We start from the raw sequence: 16,725 nt of genomic DNA, 5'->3' as shown, positions 1-16,725 counted from the left end.
GACTACTGCCTAGGTGTACATCTCTGACTTGACCTGATTTCTGAGGTGTGTAAGATTAATCTTTGACCTCCAACTTGTCAATGGAGGTGGGGAGGGAGGGGTGTGTCACAAAATACATTTGTTGCCAACTCTCAGACCTGTAGGAAGAGGGATCTATAGACAGTAACTAATGAGAACATCCTATTCCTCAAACACTCAGAACAAACAGTGATATTAAGTTCACTTTTTGAAAATAGATTCACTGTACTAGAGATTCTTACGAGATCTCTTCTTTACTTCTCTTAAGGTTTGCCAAGCTCCCCCACTTGCTAAGTAGATATTATGCTAAATCCAGAGGCAAAGAAATAAAAAACGTACATTTAGCTGTTTTTTCCTCAAAGGTAAAGAGTTCCTCTGGCTCAAGAAGTCAACCAGCAAATGTTTAATCAGCACCTGTTATGCCCAGTTTCAGGCACAAATAATTGCCCAGAAGAAGGTAAGATATACCCCCAAAACACCAACCATAAAGAAACAAATTGATAAACTGGCCTTCAACAAAATTAAAAACTTCTGTTCCTCAAAAACTAGTTAAGAGAATGAAAAGACAAATTGAAGACTGGTAGAAAAAAAGTTCAGAGAACATTTGTCTAGAAGGGGATCTGTACCCAGAATATACAGAGAATTGTCTAAACTCAATAATAAAAACCCAAGTTTTAGAAAAGGCAAAAAGAAATTTTTTTTTTTTAAGTAAAAGATCTGTACTGACACTTTGTCAGTGAAGACTTATGGATGACAAACAAACACATGCAAAGATGCTCAACATTATTAGTCACTGGGGAAATGGAAAAAAGCCACAATATCACTATATACTTATTAGAATGGGTATCATACCAAGTATTGACAAGGATGTGGAGAGACCAGGAACTCTCATACACTCCTGACCGGAATGTAAAATGGCACAACTATTTCAGAAAACAGTTTGGCAATCTCTTAAAAAGTTAAACATAAACTTGCCACATACAATCCAGCCATTCCATTCCTAGGTATTTACCCAATATAAATAAAAACATATGTCCCTACAAAGGCTTATACACAAATATTTATAGCAGCTTTATTTCTAATAGCCCAAAACTAGAACACACAAAAGACCCAAACGTCTATCAACAGCTAAACAGACTGTCATCTACCCATACAATGGAACACCACTAAGCAATAAAAATAAATGAATAAGACAGCAACATGGATACATCTTTAAATAATTATGCTCAGTAAAAGAAGCCAGGAAAAAGAATACATTACTGTATGATTCCATTTATATAAAACTCTTAGAAATATCATTTTTAAAAAATTAAAAAGAAGGGGGGGAACTGGGTGGCTCAGTCGGTTAAATGTCCTACTTCGGATCAGGACATGATCTCACAGCTCTTGAGTTCGAGCCCTGCTCATCGGCCTCTGTGCTGACAGCTCAAAGCCTGGAGCCTGCTTCAGATTCTGTGTCTCTCTCTCTCTCTCTTTCCGCTCCCCTCCCCGCCCCTGCTGTTCATGTTCGCTCGCTCTCTCTCAAAAATAAACATTAAAAAAGTTTTTTTTAACTCTTGGAAATATAGTGACAGAAAGGAAATCAGTGGTTGCCTAGGGATGGGGGCAGGGGAAACAGTGCAGAGAAGCGAAGGGCAGGAGAGAAAGACTAAAAAGGGGAATAAAGAAACTTTTACGGATGAAGGATATGCTCATTACCTTAATTGTAGTGATGGTTTCATGGATGTATACATATGCCAAAACTCGGCAATTTATAAACTTTAAATATGAGAAATTTTTGAATGTCAAATATTCTTCAATAAAGCAATTAAAAACTAATCAAGAAGACTTATACATATGAAAAGTTAAAAAAAAAATTTAAATCTGTGTATGTATCCTCTAAGATGGCCAAAATGATCCCTGCCCCTTGCTATTTATGCCCATTTGTAATCTCTGCTTGCAACTGGGCTGTATTTAATGACTTGTTTCATTAAAACACACTACAGCAGATGTAAAGAGATGTCACTTCCAAGATTAAGTTACAAAAAAACACAGTAGTGTCCTTCTGCCTTGGACTCTCCACACGCTTGCTCTGTGAACTGTCCTATGGAGAAGCCCAGGATATAAGGAATGAGGGAGGCCTCTGCCTAAAAACTATCAAGGAATAAAGGCCCTCAGTCCAACAGCCTTCAAAGGGCTAAATCCAATAACTATATGATTGAGTTTGGAAGTTAATCCTCTCCCAGATGAACCTTCTGATGAGTACGCAGCCCCAGCCAACTGTCAGACTACAACCTCATGTGAGACTCTGAGCCAGACGTACCTAACTAAACCATGTCTGGATTCCTGATCCACAGAAACTGTGAAATATCTATGTTTGTTTCTTTAAGCCACAAAATTTTGGAGTACACAGTTTGTTACAAAGTAACAGACAACTAATAAAAAATCTAAGTCACATTTATGTAAAAGAAAGTCTTCAAAGCAATAATATCCATTTAGAACACATTCAGCTACAGTAACAGAACATTTGACTAAAACTGGATTAAACAGTCCAGACATGAGACAGTCCCAGGTTAGTGCAGCATTTCAAAATGCCACCAGAGACCCAAGCCCTTTCTATTCAGGCTCTGACATTAAGGAACAGGTCTCCATCCTAATGCATGTTATTGTAGGGTTACAATATGATCTCATGTCCACTATGGAAAAGAAGGGGAAGGGGTTTTGCCTTTATCAGGAAAGTAAACACTTTCCTACAAACCTCAGAGATACTCTTCCACTTATATCTCACTCATCAGAACTGTTTTCCATTGCCACCCTTAGTTGCAAAGGAGTGTGGGAAGATGAGCATTTTTTTTTTTTTTAAGTAAGGCACACTGCTGCCTCAACAAAGTGTTTTGTTAGTAAAGAAGAAAGGGGCAGTGCTCATTACATAGGCAACCAGCAGTATGAGCCAAAGCAATACATTATATCATGGTAAAACCAAAAATATTACAGTTTGTTTAGAGAAGGCCAAACCCACTACAAGCTATGGGGCCTTGAGAAGGTTTCTGAAAAGAGAGATGTTTAGAATTTGGCTAAGTAGAAAGGAAGAGCAAGGGAATTCTCAAAGAGGATAAAGGAACAAAAAACCATGAAGACAGGAAAATGCAATAAGACCTGAAAGTATATTACCCTGTATAAAGTTTTAATTGTCATGATTAACTTTTCAAAAAATTGCTGAGTGACAAATATGCATGTTGTTTCCTAGCATGGAAAACATGTGGCATCACGTTTAAAAGATAAAACATGGGTAAAGGATCTGAATAGGTATTTCTCTAAGGAAGATATACAAATGGCCCGTAAACACATGAAATGATGCTCAACATCACTAGTCACCAGGAAAATAGAAAGCAAAACCGTAACTAGATGTCACTTCACAACCACTAGGATGGCTAAAGTCAAAAAAGTCAGGTAATGATAAATTTCAGTGACGATGTAGTAAAACTGGAAGCTTCATGCACTGTAAAAATGGAAACTGGTGAAGCCAAATTAGAAAGAAGTATGGAAGTTCTTCAAACAACTAATCATGTTGTCATATGACCCAGCAAATCCCAAGAGAAATGAAAAAATGTCCACACAAAAACTTGAAAGTTTATAGCAACATTGCATATTAACAGTCAAAAGGTGAAAACAATCCAAATGGCCATTAACTGAGGAATGGATAAACAAAGTGTGGTATATTCATATAACGGAATATTATTTGGCCATAAAAAGGAATGAAGTACTTCTACTATAACATGGACAAACTTTGAAAACATTACGTTAAATTAAAGAAGCCAGTTGAGAATGATACACATGCTGTGATTCCACTCATATGAAATGTCCAGAACAAGAAAATTTACAAGAGACAGAAAGTAGCTTACTGGTTGCCTATGGCTAAGGCAAGGATAAGTGGGCTTCGTCCACCTTGGTCCAAACCACCATTATTTCCTAGCTGGATTATTTCAATAACTTAACCTACTTGGTTTCCCTGCTTCCATTCTTTGTCCACTAATGGATTCTGAGTGCCTAGGATAGTTATCACAGAAGACAGTAGGTACTCAATAATTTAGTTGTTATTATTCTGACTCCCAAGTCCTATGCTCTTTTCCAGTTTGTTTCTCCTGATTTATTTTGCAAATATCATGGTAGGAGAGACAGTGCTACTCAGCATTCAAACTCCCTTCCTATTTTGGGGAACTGCTGGTACCAATAGGAGGCAGCTACCTCTCATCACAAAAACTGGAAACTCCATGGGACGCCTGGGTGGCTCAGTCAGTTAGGCATCCGACTCCTCTGACTTAGACTCAGGTCATGATCCCATAGGTTTAGGAGATTGAGCCCTGCACTGGGGTCTGTGCTGATAACACAGAGCCTGCTTGGGATTCTCTCTCTCTCTCTCTCTCTCTCTCTCTCTGCCCCTCCCTCTGCGCTCTCTCTCTCTCTCTCTCTCTCTCAAAACAAATAAATAAACTTTAAAAAAAAAAAAAAAAAAGAGAAGAAGAAAGAAAGAAACTAGACACCCTAATTACTTATTTCGCCAGTTCCCCTGGCAACTAGAGTGTGAGAATGTAACCCAGGCTTGGCCAGATCACATGTACCTCCACAAAATGTGACTGGTAGCTGGGACAGAAGTTTTTTGAGGGATTTTTAAGTTTGTTTTCTTTTCTTTGGCAGCAGCAACATCTGGTTCTTCAGCCTGAGTCAGAAGCACCAGTGGAATCATCTTCTGAGGTCAGCAATGTCAGTAGAGCTAGGTGCAGTGTTCATGGCTCTGGAGCAGCAGAATCCTCACCAGACAGGTTTCATGGTGTGACTTTGGCTGTGGTCTGGCTGTGTACCTTCCCTCGGTTCCTGCCTACTTTTAGAACTGGGTTTCCAGCCTTCCCAGTGATTCTGCAAATCCATCTTGTATCTTTCAAAAATTCCTTTTCTGCTAATGTCAGCCAGAGTTAATATGCATTGCTTATAGTTAAAAACAATGACTGACAGAGGGCTCCTTACAAACTAACTCTTTAACCTTCTTAAACCCATGAGCAACATTTTAAATAGTGGTATTTCAGGAGGATTTTCCTATGAAGAAATGTAATCTCACGTTACCTCCAAACAGAAATAAATTCATTTCCTTTACTATTCTTTTTTTTTTTTTAACTTTATTTATTTATTTTGAGAGAGAGAGAGCGTGTGTGGGGAAGGGACAGAGAGAGAGGGAGACAGAGAATCCCAAGCAGACTCCATGCTGCCAGCACAGAGCCCAACACAGAGCTCGGAACTCACGAAACCATGAGATCATGATCTGAGCTGAAACCAAGAGTCAGACACTTAATTGACTGAGCCACCCAGGCACCCCTCCTTTACTATTCCTTTTTTTAAAAAAAAATTTTTTTTAACGTTTTTATTTTATTTTCTGAGAGACAGAGACAGAGCGCTAGTTGGGGAGGGGCAGTGAGAGAGGGAGACACAGAATCCGAAGCAGGCTCCAGGCTCTGAGCTGTCAGCACAGAGCCCAACGCGGGCTCAAACCCACGAACCGTGAGATCATGACCTGAACTGAAGTCAGACGCTTAACCCACTGAGCCACCCAGGCGCCCCCCTCCTTTACTATTCTTGATTAACTTTTCCCGGTCCTGTTATCTTCTCGAGAATCAGAATTCTTCCTCACCTCACTCCAAAACAAGTCCATTGCCTATTTCCCTGAAGTTCCATTTCTTACCTACACTATAAATTCCACATGGTAATTCACCCCCTCAGTTGCATAAAAGAATAAAAAAATACTTCATTAAAACGTATTGGAATCTTGTAGTACAGACTAAATGCATGTTCTTGGAAACAATCAAGATTTCCTTTAATAGCTGAATGAATAAACAAACTATAGCACAACTATGAAATGGAATATTATTTAGCAATAAAAAGAAATGAACTATCAAAAAAAAAATGAGCTATCAAGCCACCAAAAGACACGGAGGAAACCTAAATATACATTACTAAGTGAAAGAAGCCAATCTGAAAAGGCTATAGACTGTACGATTCCAACAATATCATATTCTGGGAAAGGCAAACTACAGAACAGTAAAAATACCAGTGGTTGCTAGGAGTTAGGGGAGAGGGAAGGATGGAGGGATAACTCCAGCACAGGAGATTTTTAGGGCAGTGAAACTATTCTGGAATCCTGCATTCTGTATCCTGTAATTGTGCATATATAACATTTATGCATTTGTCAAAATTCACAGAATATACAATATAAAATGTGAACCCTAATATATAGTATGGACTTTATTTAATAACAAGAGATCAATACTGACTCATCAATTATAACATGTACAACACTAACACAAAATGTAAATAATAGGGGAAATTTTGTGTTTGGTGGGGTGTAGGGGGTGGTACAAGTGTCCCCATTTTTCAAAAGTTCATGTTATACCACTTTGTTTTTATGAAAGACCTACATTAGTACCTATTTTTGCTGAGAGAAATCTGAAGGGTATTTTGCTTTTACAAAAAAAAGATAAAAAGCAAAAAGAGTGTTCAGCATTCATTTTGCAGCAAGCCTTTATAGAGGCAGCGTGCACCCAGAGCAGTGAGAGTGGCCCCAAGCTCCTTCCCTGGGAACTATACTCAGCATGTCAGCATCAAGCTCCATAGCATCGAACTGTGCCTATGAGCATTTGTGCTTTACTTTGATGTATTTTGTGCATCCATTAGCAAGATGTGCCCTAAGGTATCAGAAAAGCCTAAGAAAGGTTACTTTTGGGGTCTAGAATCACTCAAAGATTTTTTCCACATAGGTTAATGGTAATTGCTTTTTTGCTTCACACCATTTTAGCTCACAAAAAGTTTCATAGGAATACTCCACTTTCAGATGGTGGGAGAAAACTATACAGCTGACCACTGAACAATGCAGAAGTTAGGGGCAACCCTCATGCAGTCAAAAATCCATATATAACTTTTGACTCCTGGGTGGCTCAGTTGATTTAGCCTCCAACTCTTGGTTTCAGCTCAGGTCATGATCCAAGGGTCGTGGGATCCAGCCCCACATCGGGCTCTGTGCTGAAAGTGGAATCTGCTTGAAATTCTCTCTCTCTCTCTCTCTCTCTCTCTCTATCTCTCTATCTCTCTATCTCTCTCTCTCTCCCCCTCTCCCTCTCCCTCACTAGTGCTCTGTCTCAAAAAAAAAAAAAAAGTAAGTGCTAATAGCCCACTGTTGACCAGAAGCCTTACCAATAACATAAATAGTTGATTAACACATATTTTTTATGCTATCATACACTGTATTCTTACAATAAAGTAAGTTAGGGGAAAGTAAATGTAGATAATTATAAGAGAAAGAAAATACATTTACAGTACCATATGTATAAAAAAAAATGCACGTATACGTGAACTCATGAGGTTTAAACCCATGTTGTTAAAGGGTCAACCACATTTGGGAACTCTCTGTACCTCCTCACGCCTTTTTCTGTAACCCTAAAAGGAACTAAAATATTATAAAATAATATCATGATGTGGGAAGATGAAGGTTAAAACATTCTAAGATCCTTGTACTGTTTGGAAGAAAGAGATATTGATTATTTCTAGACTTTGAATCAAATAATGCATGTTAAAAATTTAACGGAAACCACATAAGTTTAAATAAAAACAAATTTTTTTCTTACAAAGCAAATCTATAATTTTTTTAAGTGTGGTCGCTTACCTGAGATTCCAGAACCTCCAGCTTGCGTTTCCTTGCATGAAGAGCTTTACTTGGAAAAGCCCAATAATAATTAGACGTTCCAATCCTCTCACAGTCAACCATACCGTCATCAACTAAGCTTTGAAGGACTTCTTTTACTGACATAGCAGCTAAAAGAGAGAATTTTTAAAGACTACATTAAGACACATCCTATATAATTAAAAGGCTAAAAACTAGGAAAATACCTGCAATAAATATTACAGAAGGGGTACTTAACAAAGGAGCTTTTAAAAATAAAAAATACTACAATGGAAAAACAAAAGTACATCAATGAACAAAAACAAAATATACACAGTCAACAAACAAAAATGTTTAACCCCACTAATAACTGAAGAAAGCAAAATAAAGCAATGACATATGATTTCTTGACTACAATATCATAAAAGATTTAGGGTAATGAGTACCCTCATCATGGGTAGAGAATATGACAATATATATTGAAAACCTTAGATTTATGCATACTTTTTATGTAGAAATTCCATTATTTTAAATTCAACCAAAGAAAATGACAGAAGCACTGTTTTCAATAGCAAAAAACTGGAAACCAGTCCAATAACTGGACTTGTAATATTGTGGGGCGCCTGAGTGGCATAGTCGATTAAGTGTCTGACTCTTGATTTCGGCTCAAGTCATGATCTCACGGTTTGTGAGTTTGAGCCCTGCATTGGGCTCTGTGCTAAACTGCAGAGCCTCCTTGGGATTTTATCTCCGTCTCTTGGCCCCTCCTCCACTTGCTCTCTATCTCTCTCTCAAAATAAATAAAAACAACTTTAAAAAAAAAGCATTTATTGTGACAGGATACTATACAATCATTAAATTTATGTTATAAAATATTTAATGGCATGGATATATATATACATTCAAAATGTGTATAAAATATAAAAAAATAAAGTTAAAATATGCACTAATGTGACAGAAGTTATCTTTAAGAGGCAATTTTTATGTCCTCTTTTTGTTCATTTTTCTTATTTTTTCCAACAATGAACATGTTTTGCCTTCTTTGCTAAGAAAACTAACAAAAGAAAAAAAAACTTGTGAAAAATTAAACAATAAAACAATAAACTGAATATTACGGTTAAGGGTAAGATAAAAAATCAGAAAGAAGTTTTCAAAAGTAGCATATAAAAATGTAAAGTCAAATATGACTTTATTTGAAATTCATGAACAATTCTTACTTTCTATTAAGTAAAACTGTACTGAGAAATTATCCATATTTTTATGTCCACTTTAATTTTTTCTACAGATTCCTAAATATAATAAAATCTATTAGAAAACTAAAGATTTAATAAATTAAAAAAAAAATCGACACCGAATGTGCAAAACATTCAACCTCACTCGTAAAGAAATACGAAGTGAAATGAAATGTCAACGATTCTAAAAATGAAAACACAATTCTGAGAAATGAATGTGAATATAATTTGGAATAGCCTTTCCTGAAGGCACTTTAGAATATGTATTAAATGTCTAAAACTACACAAGTCTCTATTTTCCACTCTATTTCTAGGAGCATTTCCTAATGAAGTGATAGGAGATGTGGGGGGAAAAAAAAGTATGGGTAAGGAGAGAAAGGGATGAATAGGTGGAGCACATTGAGATTTTAGGGCAGTAATAAAATCCTCTGCATGACACGATAATGATGGATCCGTGTCATTATACACTTGTCCAAACTCACAGAATGCAATGCAAACCATGGACTTTGGGGGATTAGGATGTGTCAGCTGTAACAAACGGACCACTGGTGAGTGATGCTGACAGCAGGAGAAGCTTTACATGTGGGGGAGCAGGAAGCATATGGGATATATCTGTACCTTCCACTCAATTCTGCTATGACCCTAAAACTGCCCTAAAAAACCACGTTTTTAGAAAAAAATTCATAGATAGTATGTTACACATTAATTTTAGCAGCAAAGTTTGTGAACAACCTAGGTGTTCAACAAAAGGTAACAAGCTAAGCAAATTAGGGTATAGTGGGTGGTCACAGAATGAAACATTAGGAGATGCAGATGTTGTGCATCTTTTTTTTTTTTTTAAGTTTATTTATTTATTTTGAGAGACAGAGGAGAAAAGGGAATCCCAAGCAGGCTCTGTGCTGTCAGCACAGAGCCCCACGAGGGGCTCAATCCCATGCAGTGAGATCATGACCTGAACAGAAATCAAGAGTGAGCCACCCAGGCACCCCACATCATTCTTTAAGCAAATGACATAATGAAATATAGATGACATAACGTTATATGAAAAATGCATGAACACAAAACTGCATATACAGGACAGTTCCCTCAAAAAAAAAAAAAAAGAGATACATACATACATACACAAATAGAACCAAAGAATAAGACACCAAAATACACCAAAATGTTAACAGTGGTGATCCCAGAATAGAGGGCTTATGAACAATTTTTACTTATAAACATGTATAGCTTATACAATGAAAATAAGATTTAAATACATATATATATACATATATATGCGTGTGTGTCTATATATATATATATATATATATATATATATAGACACAGACACACACACACACACACACCCCATATATAGGGGGTTTAACAGTGACCCTTCAAAAGATAACCCCCAAATCCTGTGAATGTGACCTGATTTGGAAAAAGGGTCTGTATAGATGCAGTTAAGGATCATAGATGAAATCATCCATGTTTTAGGGTGGTATGGCCCAAATCCAATGACATATGTCCTTATAAGAGATAGAAATGGAGAAAATAAAGGGGAAGTCTACGTAAAAACAGGCAGAGATTAGAACAACGTGTCTATAAGCCAAGTACTGCTGACAGCCACCAGAAGCCAAGAGAGAAGCAGGAGACAGATTCTCCTTCAGAACCTCCAGAAGGAACCAACCCTACCAATACCCTGATTTTAGACTTCTGGCTTCCAAACTTTGAAAGAATAAATTCTACTGTGTTAAGCTACCAAGTTTGTGGTAATTTGTTACAAAAGCTTAGAAAACCACTACACCATGTAAAGATATGAAGTCACATTCAACAAATACAAGAACATAAATGAAATGTTTACTTCTCTTGAAGTAAGTATACCTATAAATAAATAAATGTGTGCATGCATGTGTGTATAGGTATAGGTATGTGTGCATATTCCCTTTTAATTTTCCTAAAGCAGATACTCCAAACACAAGAATCATGGCCACAGCCTAAAGACATCATGTAAGGACTTTTATAAACATTCTTCACCTGTAGAAATTTATGTTTTCATAAAGTGAAAGACTGTTACAGAAAAGATGGCCAATATATCACAAAATGTCTCCGCACATCTTTGATACTCACTAATGCCTTTTTCTTTGGGAGCAATCTTCTCCATGTCTTTTAATTGAAACACATCTTTCTGTTTAAAAGAGTTTAAAAAAAGATGAAAAACATATATTTATTTTCTACTATATATTCATATTTACCATAACTATATTAATAAAACTTTGTACTAAAAGTTGTGTCTGGTAATGAACAGTGTGACAGAATCAAGCATTTTAGAGCTAGAACAAACTGCAATTGTCTTGTTTGATACCTTCAACAGAATTTAAAAAGGGACAAATTTTGCATGAACATTCAATTCTTTAAAGTAACTGAAGATCAGAATGTAAAGAATATCTTCCCACCGAGGTATAAAGACTACTTACAATGAATCATTTAACATGAAATAATCACCTTCTCTGACACTGTGATTTTAAGAAAACAGTGATTTGCTTAGCATGCATCGTACGTCACAGATTTAGCAGTTTTAACTAAAAGTAAAACAGACAACTGACGGGCGTCTATTTGAGATTCTCTCTTTCCCTCTGCCCCTCTCCCCAGCTTGCATGCGTGCACGCTCCCTCTCAAAAACAAAACAAAACAAAACAAACTCAGTGACTAGTGAACTTCTGGAAGCTGCTCACACTCATTAATATGCTGTTATTAACTGAAGGCAGGGCTGAAAAATTTTCAATCTGAAACAGCCAATTTTGATACTGAGAAAATGAACAATATCATAAAGGACAAAATAATCACCCTCACCACTCTCCCCAGCCTTCCACAGCCTAGTAAGAATTAAATCTACTTTTCTTGCTGAGACCACAGGAAAAATATTTTAACTGTGTACAAGTCATAATCCTCACATACAAATTTCATCAATTTATCTTTCTAATCATCATTAATATGATACTCTGTTCTGAATTGCCAATGACTTTTAGTAAGTCATTGAAGGGAGGTAACATTAGTAAAATTACACTTAGAAGGCAGTTTTTAAAATAAAGGTTCCCAGAGTGTTTTGCTTGTTTTACTGAGAATCTGAATTATCAAAATGAAAATGTCCTTATTAATTTCATATTCTATTTTGCCATTTTCTCTTATCTTCCTCACGTCTGTATATAATGAAAGTAGCCAGTAGAATGTGGTCAGACTAGACTTTGAAGGTCCTATCAAGTATTAGGCTAAGACATAGGAAATTAGTGTTTTTTGTAGGTCTAAGATTTGGACTTGAACTGGAAGAAGAAAAAAAAAAGCTACTGTTGAGCAACATGGTAAAAAAACCAGCTTCTAGAGCCAGGTGCCTGGATTTAAATCCTGGCTCTACCACTTAGGACCTGAAACTTCAAACATATTTCCCGTTAGTGGCAGGCACAAATATCTGGAATAAATTAAGGAGGCCTATGATATATAACACGATAGTCAGATTTATAAATGCAAAGAGGCAGCATTTAACACTGCCTAAAATCTAAAAATCAGATGATCCTCCCTGGATTTGAATCCTAGTGGTACTACCACTTTAATTTTTTGAGATCCAGGGCTGGCACCTTAGGCTGTGTCTCAGATGTCCTCATCTGTAGAATGAGGATCATAACAGTCCTGATAGCAAAGGATTAAAAAGGATGGAATCAGATAACCTACACCAAGTGCTGAGAGCAATGATTGGCACCTAGGAAGCACTCAGCTGATGTCCACAATTATCACTATTATTCCCAGGCAGAAAGGGGACACAATCAAATATATGCTTCAGAAAGATCATTTGGTGCCAGTGTGGTGTAGTAGGAGTTTGGACAGAAGTGACATTGGGGTAGGGTTCTTTCATACTCCATAGCTTCACAGAAACTAAAAATGTTTGCATAATTTTATCCACTATTCAGGAAATTGATTAGCACTGATATTTAATTAAAAAAGGTACAGTTAACACTGAATGACATATACTTAAGGAGAAAATTACATAAAATACTAAAAATCTTAGAGAAAACAACTCACCGTCTCAAAAAATATTTCCATCATGCGGGCTCTCTTCTCCTCTGCACTCAGTCCCTTTTTCTTTGACTAAAGCACAAAAGTAAAAAAGTAGACACTGCATTAAAAAAACAAAAAACAAACAAAAAAACACTGCATTCTAAAACAACTTGATCTGAAACATCATCTGAAAAGTTATGGTCTTGTCTGCCAATGAGTTTGATAACTCTCAGAGCCAGGCCTCAAGACCCACTTAAACTACTATATGCCAAGCCCTGTGGTAGGTGCTGCCAGTAGAATAACAAGTGTGATTGTGACAGAGCCTGGCAGTTTATAGAAATTCGATATTTATCAAATGATCCAATGATAAGTCCCTGTATTTACCTTCAAAGGACTTATAATCTCTCAAAGAAAATAGATGTAACTAATAAATGATGGAAGTACATTCACAAATTGCTACCAAGTACAGAATTGGGGAGGGTTGAGGGCTATCTAGGAAGGCTAGAGATGAAAAGGATTTTGGCAAGTTGAGAAATGGTGAGGTGTCCTAGGCAGACCACACAGAGCCATGATGTTATGGAAGTACGTGGAATGCATCAGAAAGCCAAGCACTCAGGGATGATTACTGCGTAGTGCATGTAGACGGAGTGGCAGAGAAGGTGAGAAAGGTTGTCGGGGGCCAGATCACAGAAGGCTGACTGTCCAGCCAAAGAGAATGTATGTTATTCTTTCTAGACAATGAGAAGCTACTGGGTGAATTTCTAAAGCAGAAGAGTGACAAGATTAGAGTTACGTTTTAGTAAGATGGCATATAGTAGCATTGTGGAGGATAGGCTGGAGGAAGAAAAAAACCTATCCAAGTAGAAAACGGAAGCCTACTGAAGGTTTCTACTATTCTGTAACTATAGTTTAGCCAATTTAAAATTAAGATAATTAACACGTAACTAAAATGTCTATTGATAATTCAATTTTATAATATATTGTATTTAGAACGTATAAAGCTGAAATCCAAATTTTTTTAAAAAGCCAAATATCCTCAATGCAAAGAGTCACAGAAAATAACAAAAGAGAGAATCATGTCTAATAGAGAATTCCACACTAATGTTTTTTAAGTCATCTGAATCTTTCTCAAAAATCACACAGGATTATGAGGCAACATAAACTGTTTAGTAAGAAGTTTAAAACACTTTACACCACTTTAAAAAAGCAGACATTAAAAACAAACAAAGACTGAGTCTTTGCAACTAAATACTCCATTGGAAAATGAAAGCCTATAATAGACAGGGACAGGGATTTGAAATTGCCATCCTGAATACAAACCAGAGTCCATAAGTCTTTATTCTACTTGCAGAACCTAGAAACCCCACTAACTGATTTTCACAGCAGTAAAATTATCACGTGTTCCTGGATGAACTGTATAGATAAAATAAGTAGGATTAATGTTGATATTTCTCTTTTTTCTCTGTCTACTCTTGAACACTATAGTTCCCCCTAGGTTCTCTATCGATCCCCTCATCTCCTCACACTTTTCTTTGATCTTATCTGCTTTTATGGTTTTAACAAACACTTATGCTGAATCCTCCAATCGTAAATCGTTCTCTGAAGTATGCTCCTGAGCTACAATCTCATGTATCTACCTGCCTACTGGACAGACTTCAAACTCAGAGGGTTTCAACTGAACTCTTCTTCTCCCACATCTACTCCCCAAACCTGCTGTTCCAGGTCTTGAGCTCAGTTAGATACCACCTTGTCACCTAAGCCAGAGGCCTGGCAGTCGTCCCAGGTTCTTTCATCCCTCTTACTCTACATCAGACCAATCACCAAGTTCTGCCAATTTTAGTGCTTAACTATTCCTCAAATCTATCCAGTCTGCTCCATCCCTATAACCTCTACCTCGATTCAGGCCTTCATTATGTGTGCTGTCTCCTGCAACATTCCTGCAGGCCCCCTCGCCACACTTTGTCTCACCCTCTAAGTCCACATTCCACACTGCCAAGAAGCAAATCTAACTATGCCTCTCCTTGCTTTTTCAGTGTTTCCAAACCATCCAGAAGTATCCAATCATTCTACAAGGCCCTTTATCACCTGACCCCAATCTACCTCTCACAGATACCACTCCCCACATCAAATTTGACCATACCATGGAGAGTTAAGCCACTTGAGCTGTAATACAAAAATCAGATGGTCCCTGACTTACTATGGTTCCACTTTTTCAACTTTACCATAGTGTGAAAGTGATACACATTCAATAGAAACCATACTTCAAATTTTGAATCTGAATCTTTTCTCAGGCTAGTGATAGGAAGTACAATACTCTCATGAGGCTGGGCAGCCACACGACCATGAGGGTACACAATCAATACACTTACAATCATTCTGTTTTTCACTTTCAGTACACTTTTCAATAAATTACATGAGATATTTAATACTTTACTATAAAATAGGCTTTGTCTAATTCCTAAACACCCACACTCTTCCAAAACTCAATCAGGAGGAAATAGAAAGCTTGAACAGACCCATAACCAGCGAAGAAATTGAATCGGTTATCAAAAATCTCCCAACAAATAAGAGTCCAGGACCAGATGGCTTCCCAGGGGAGTTCTACCAGACGTTTAAAGCAGAGATAATACCTATCCTTCTCAAGCTATTCCAAGAAATAGAAAGGGAAGGAAAACTTCCAGACTCATTCTATGAAGCCAGTATTACTTTGATTCCTAAACCAGACAGAGACCCAGTAAAAAAAGAGAACTACAGGCCAATATCCCTGATGAATATGGATGCAAAAATTCTCAATAAGATACTAGCAAATCGAATTCAACGGCATATAAAAAGAATTATTCACCATGATCAAGTGGGATTCATTCCTGGGATGCAGGGCTGGTTCAACATTCGCAAATCAATCAACGTGATACATCACATTAATAAAAAAAAAGAGAAGAACCATATGATCCTGTCAATCGATGCAGAAAAGGCCTTTGACAAAATCCAGCACGCTTTCTTTTTTTTTTTTTTTTAACTCAAATACTTTATTAAAATAAATGTTATTTGCTAGTAGAGATTTAAATTATACCTATTAATTTATTTATTTATTTATTTTTTATTTTTTAATATATGAAATTTACTGTCAAATTGGTTTCCATACAACACCCAGTGCTCATCCCAAAAGGTGCCCTCCTCAATACCCATCACCCACCCTGCCCTCCCTCCCACCCTGCCCTCCCTCCCACCCCCCATCAACCCTCAATTTGTTCTCAGTTTTTAACAGTCTCTTATGCTTTGGCTCTCTCCCACTCTAACCTTTTTTTTTTTTTTTCCCTTCCCCTCCCCCATGGGTTTCTGTTATGTTTCTCAGGATCCACATAAGAGTGAAACCATATGGTATCTGTCTTTCTCTGTATGGCTTATTTCACTTAGCATCACACTCTCCAGTTCCATCCATGTTGCTACAAAAGGCCATATTTCATTTTTTCTCATTGCCACGTAGTATTCCATTGTGTATATAAACCACAATTTCTTTATCCATTCATCAGTTGATGGACATTTAGGCTCTTTCCATAATTTGGCTATTGTTGAGAGTGCCGCTATAAACATTGGGGTACAGGTGCCCCTATGCATCAGTACTCCTGTATCCCTTGGATAAATTCCTAGCAGTGCTATTGCTGGGTCATAGGGTAGGTCTATTTTTAATTTTCTGAGGAACCTCCACACTGCTTTCCAGAGCGGCTGCACCAATTTGCATTCCCACCAACAGTGCAAGAGGGTTCC

General features: G+C 37.1%; 1 protein-coding gene across 2 annotated transcripts in view; it reads right to left on the bottom strand.

The window, feature by feature from the left end:
* Positions 1-16,725, bottom strand: part of MND1 (meiotic nuclear divisions 1) — a 69,298-nt gene that overhangs the window by 43,093 nt on the left and 9,480 nt on the right. For both annotated transcript variants that reach the window (XM_049631217.1, XM_049631218.1), the window contains exons 2-4: positions 12,985-13,050; positions 11,041-11,098; positions 7,703-7,851 (exon numbers count right to left, since the gene is read on the bottom strand). In XM_049631217.1, coding sequence (XP_049487174.1) covers positions 7,703-7,851; positions 11,041-11,098; positions 12,985-13,050 — 273 coding nt within the window. The remainder of the gene's footprint in view (positions 1-7,702; positions 7,852-11,040; positions 11,099-12,984; positions 13,051-16,725) is intronic.

The sequence above is a fragment of the Panthera uncia genome, chromosome B1 (assembly GCF_023721935.1).
Source record: "Panthera uncia isolate 11264 chromosome B1, Puncia_PCG_1.0, whole genome shotgun sequence".
Classification (NCBI taxonomy): domain Eukaryota; kingdom Metazoa; phylum Chordata; class Mammalia; order Carnivora; family Felidae; genus Panthera; species Panthera uncia.
The sequence above is the reverse complement of the archived record's forward strand: the minus strand, read 5'-3'. Positions and strand labels throughout refer to the sequence as shown.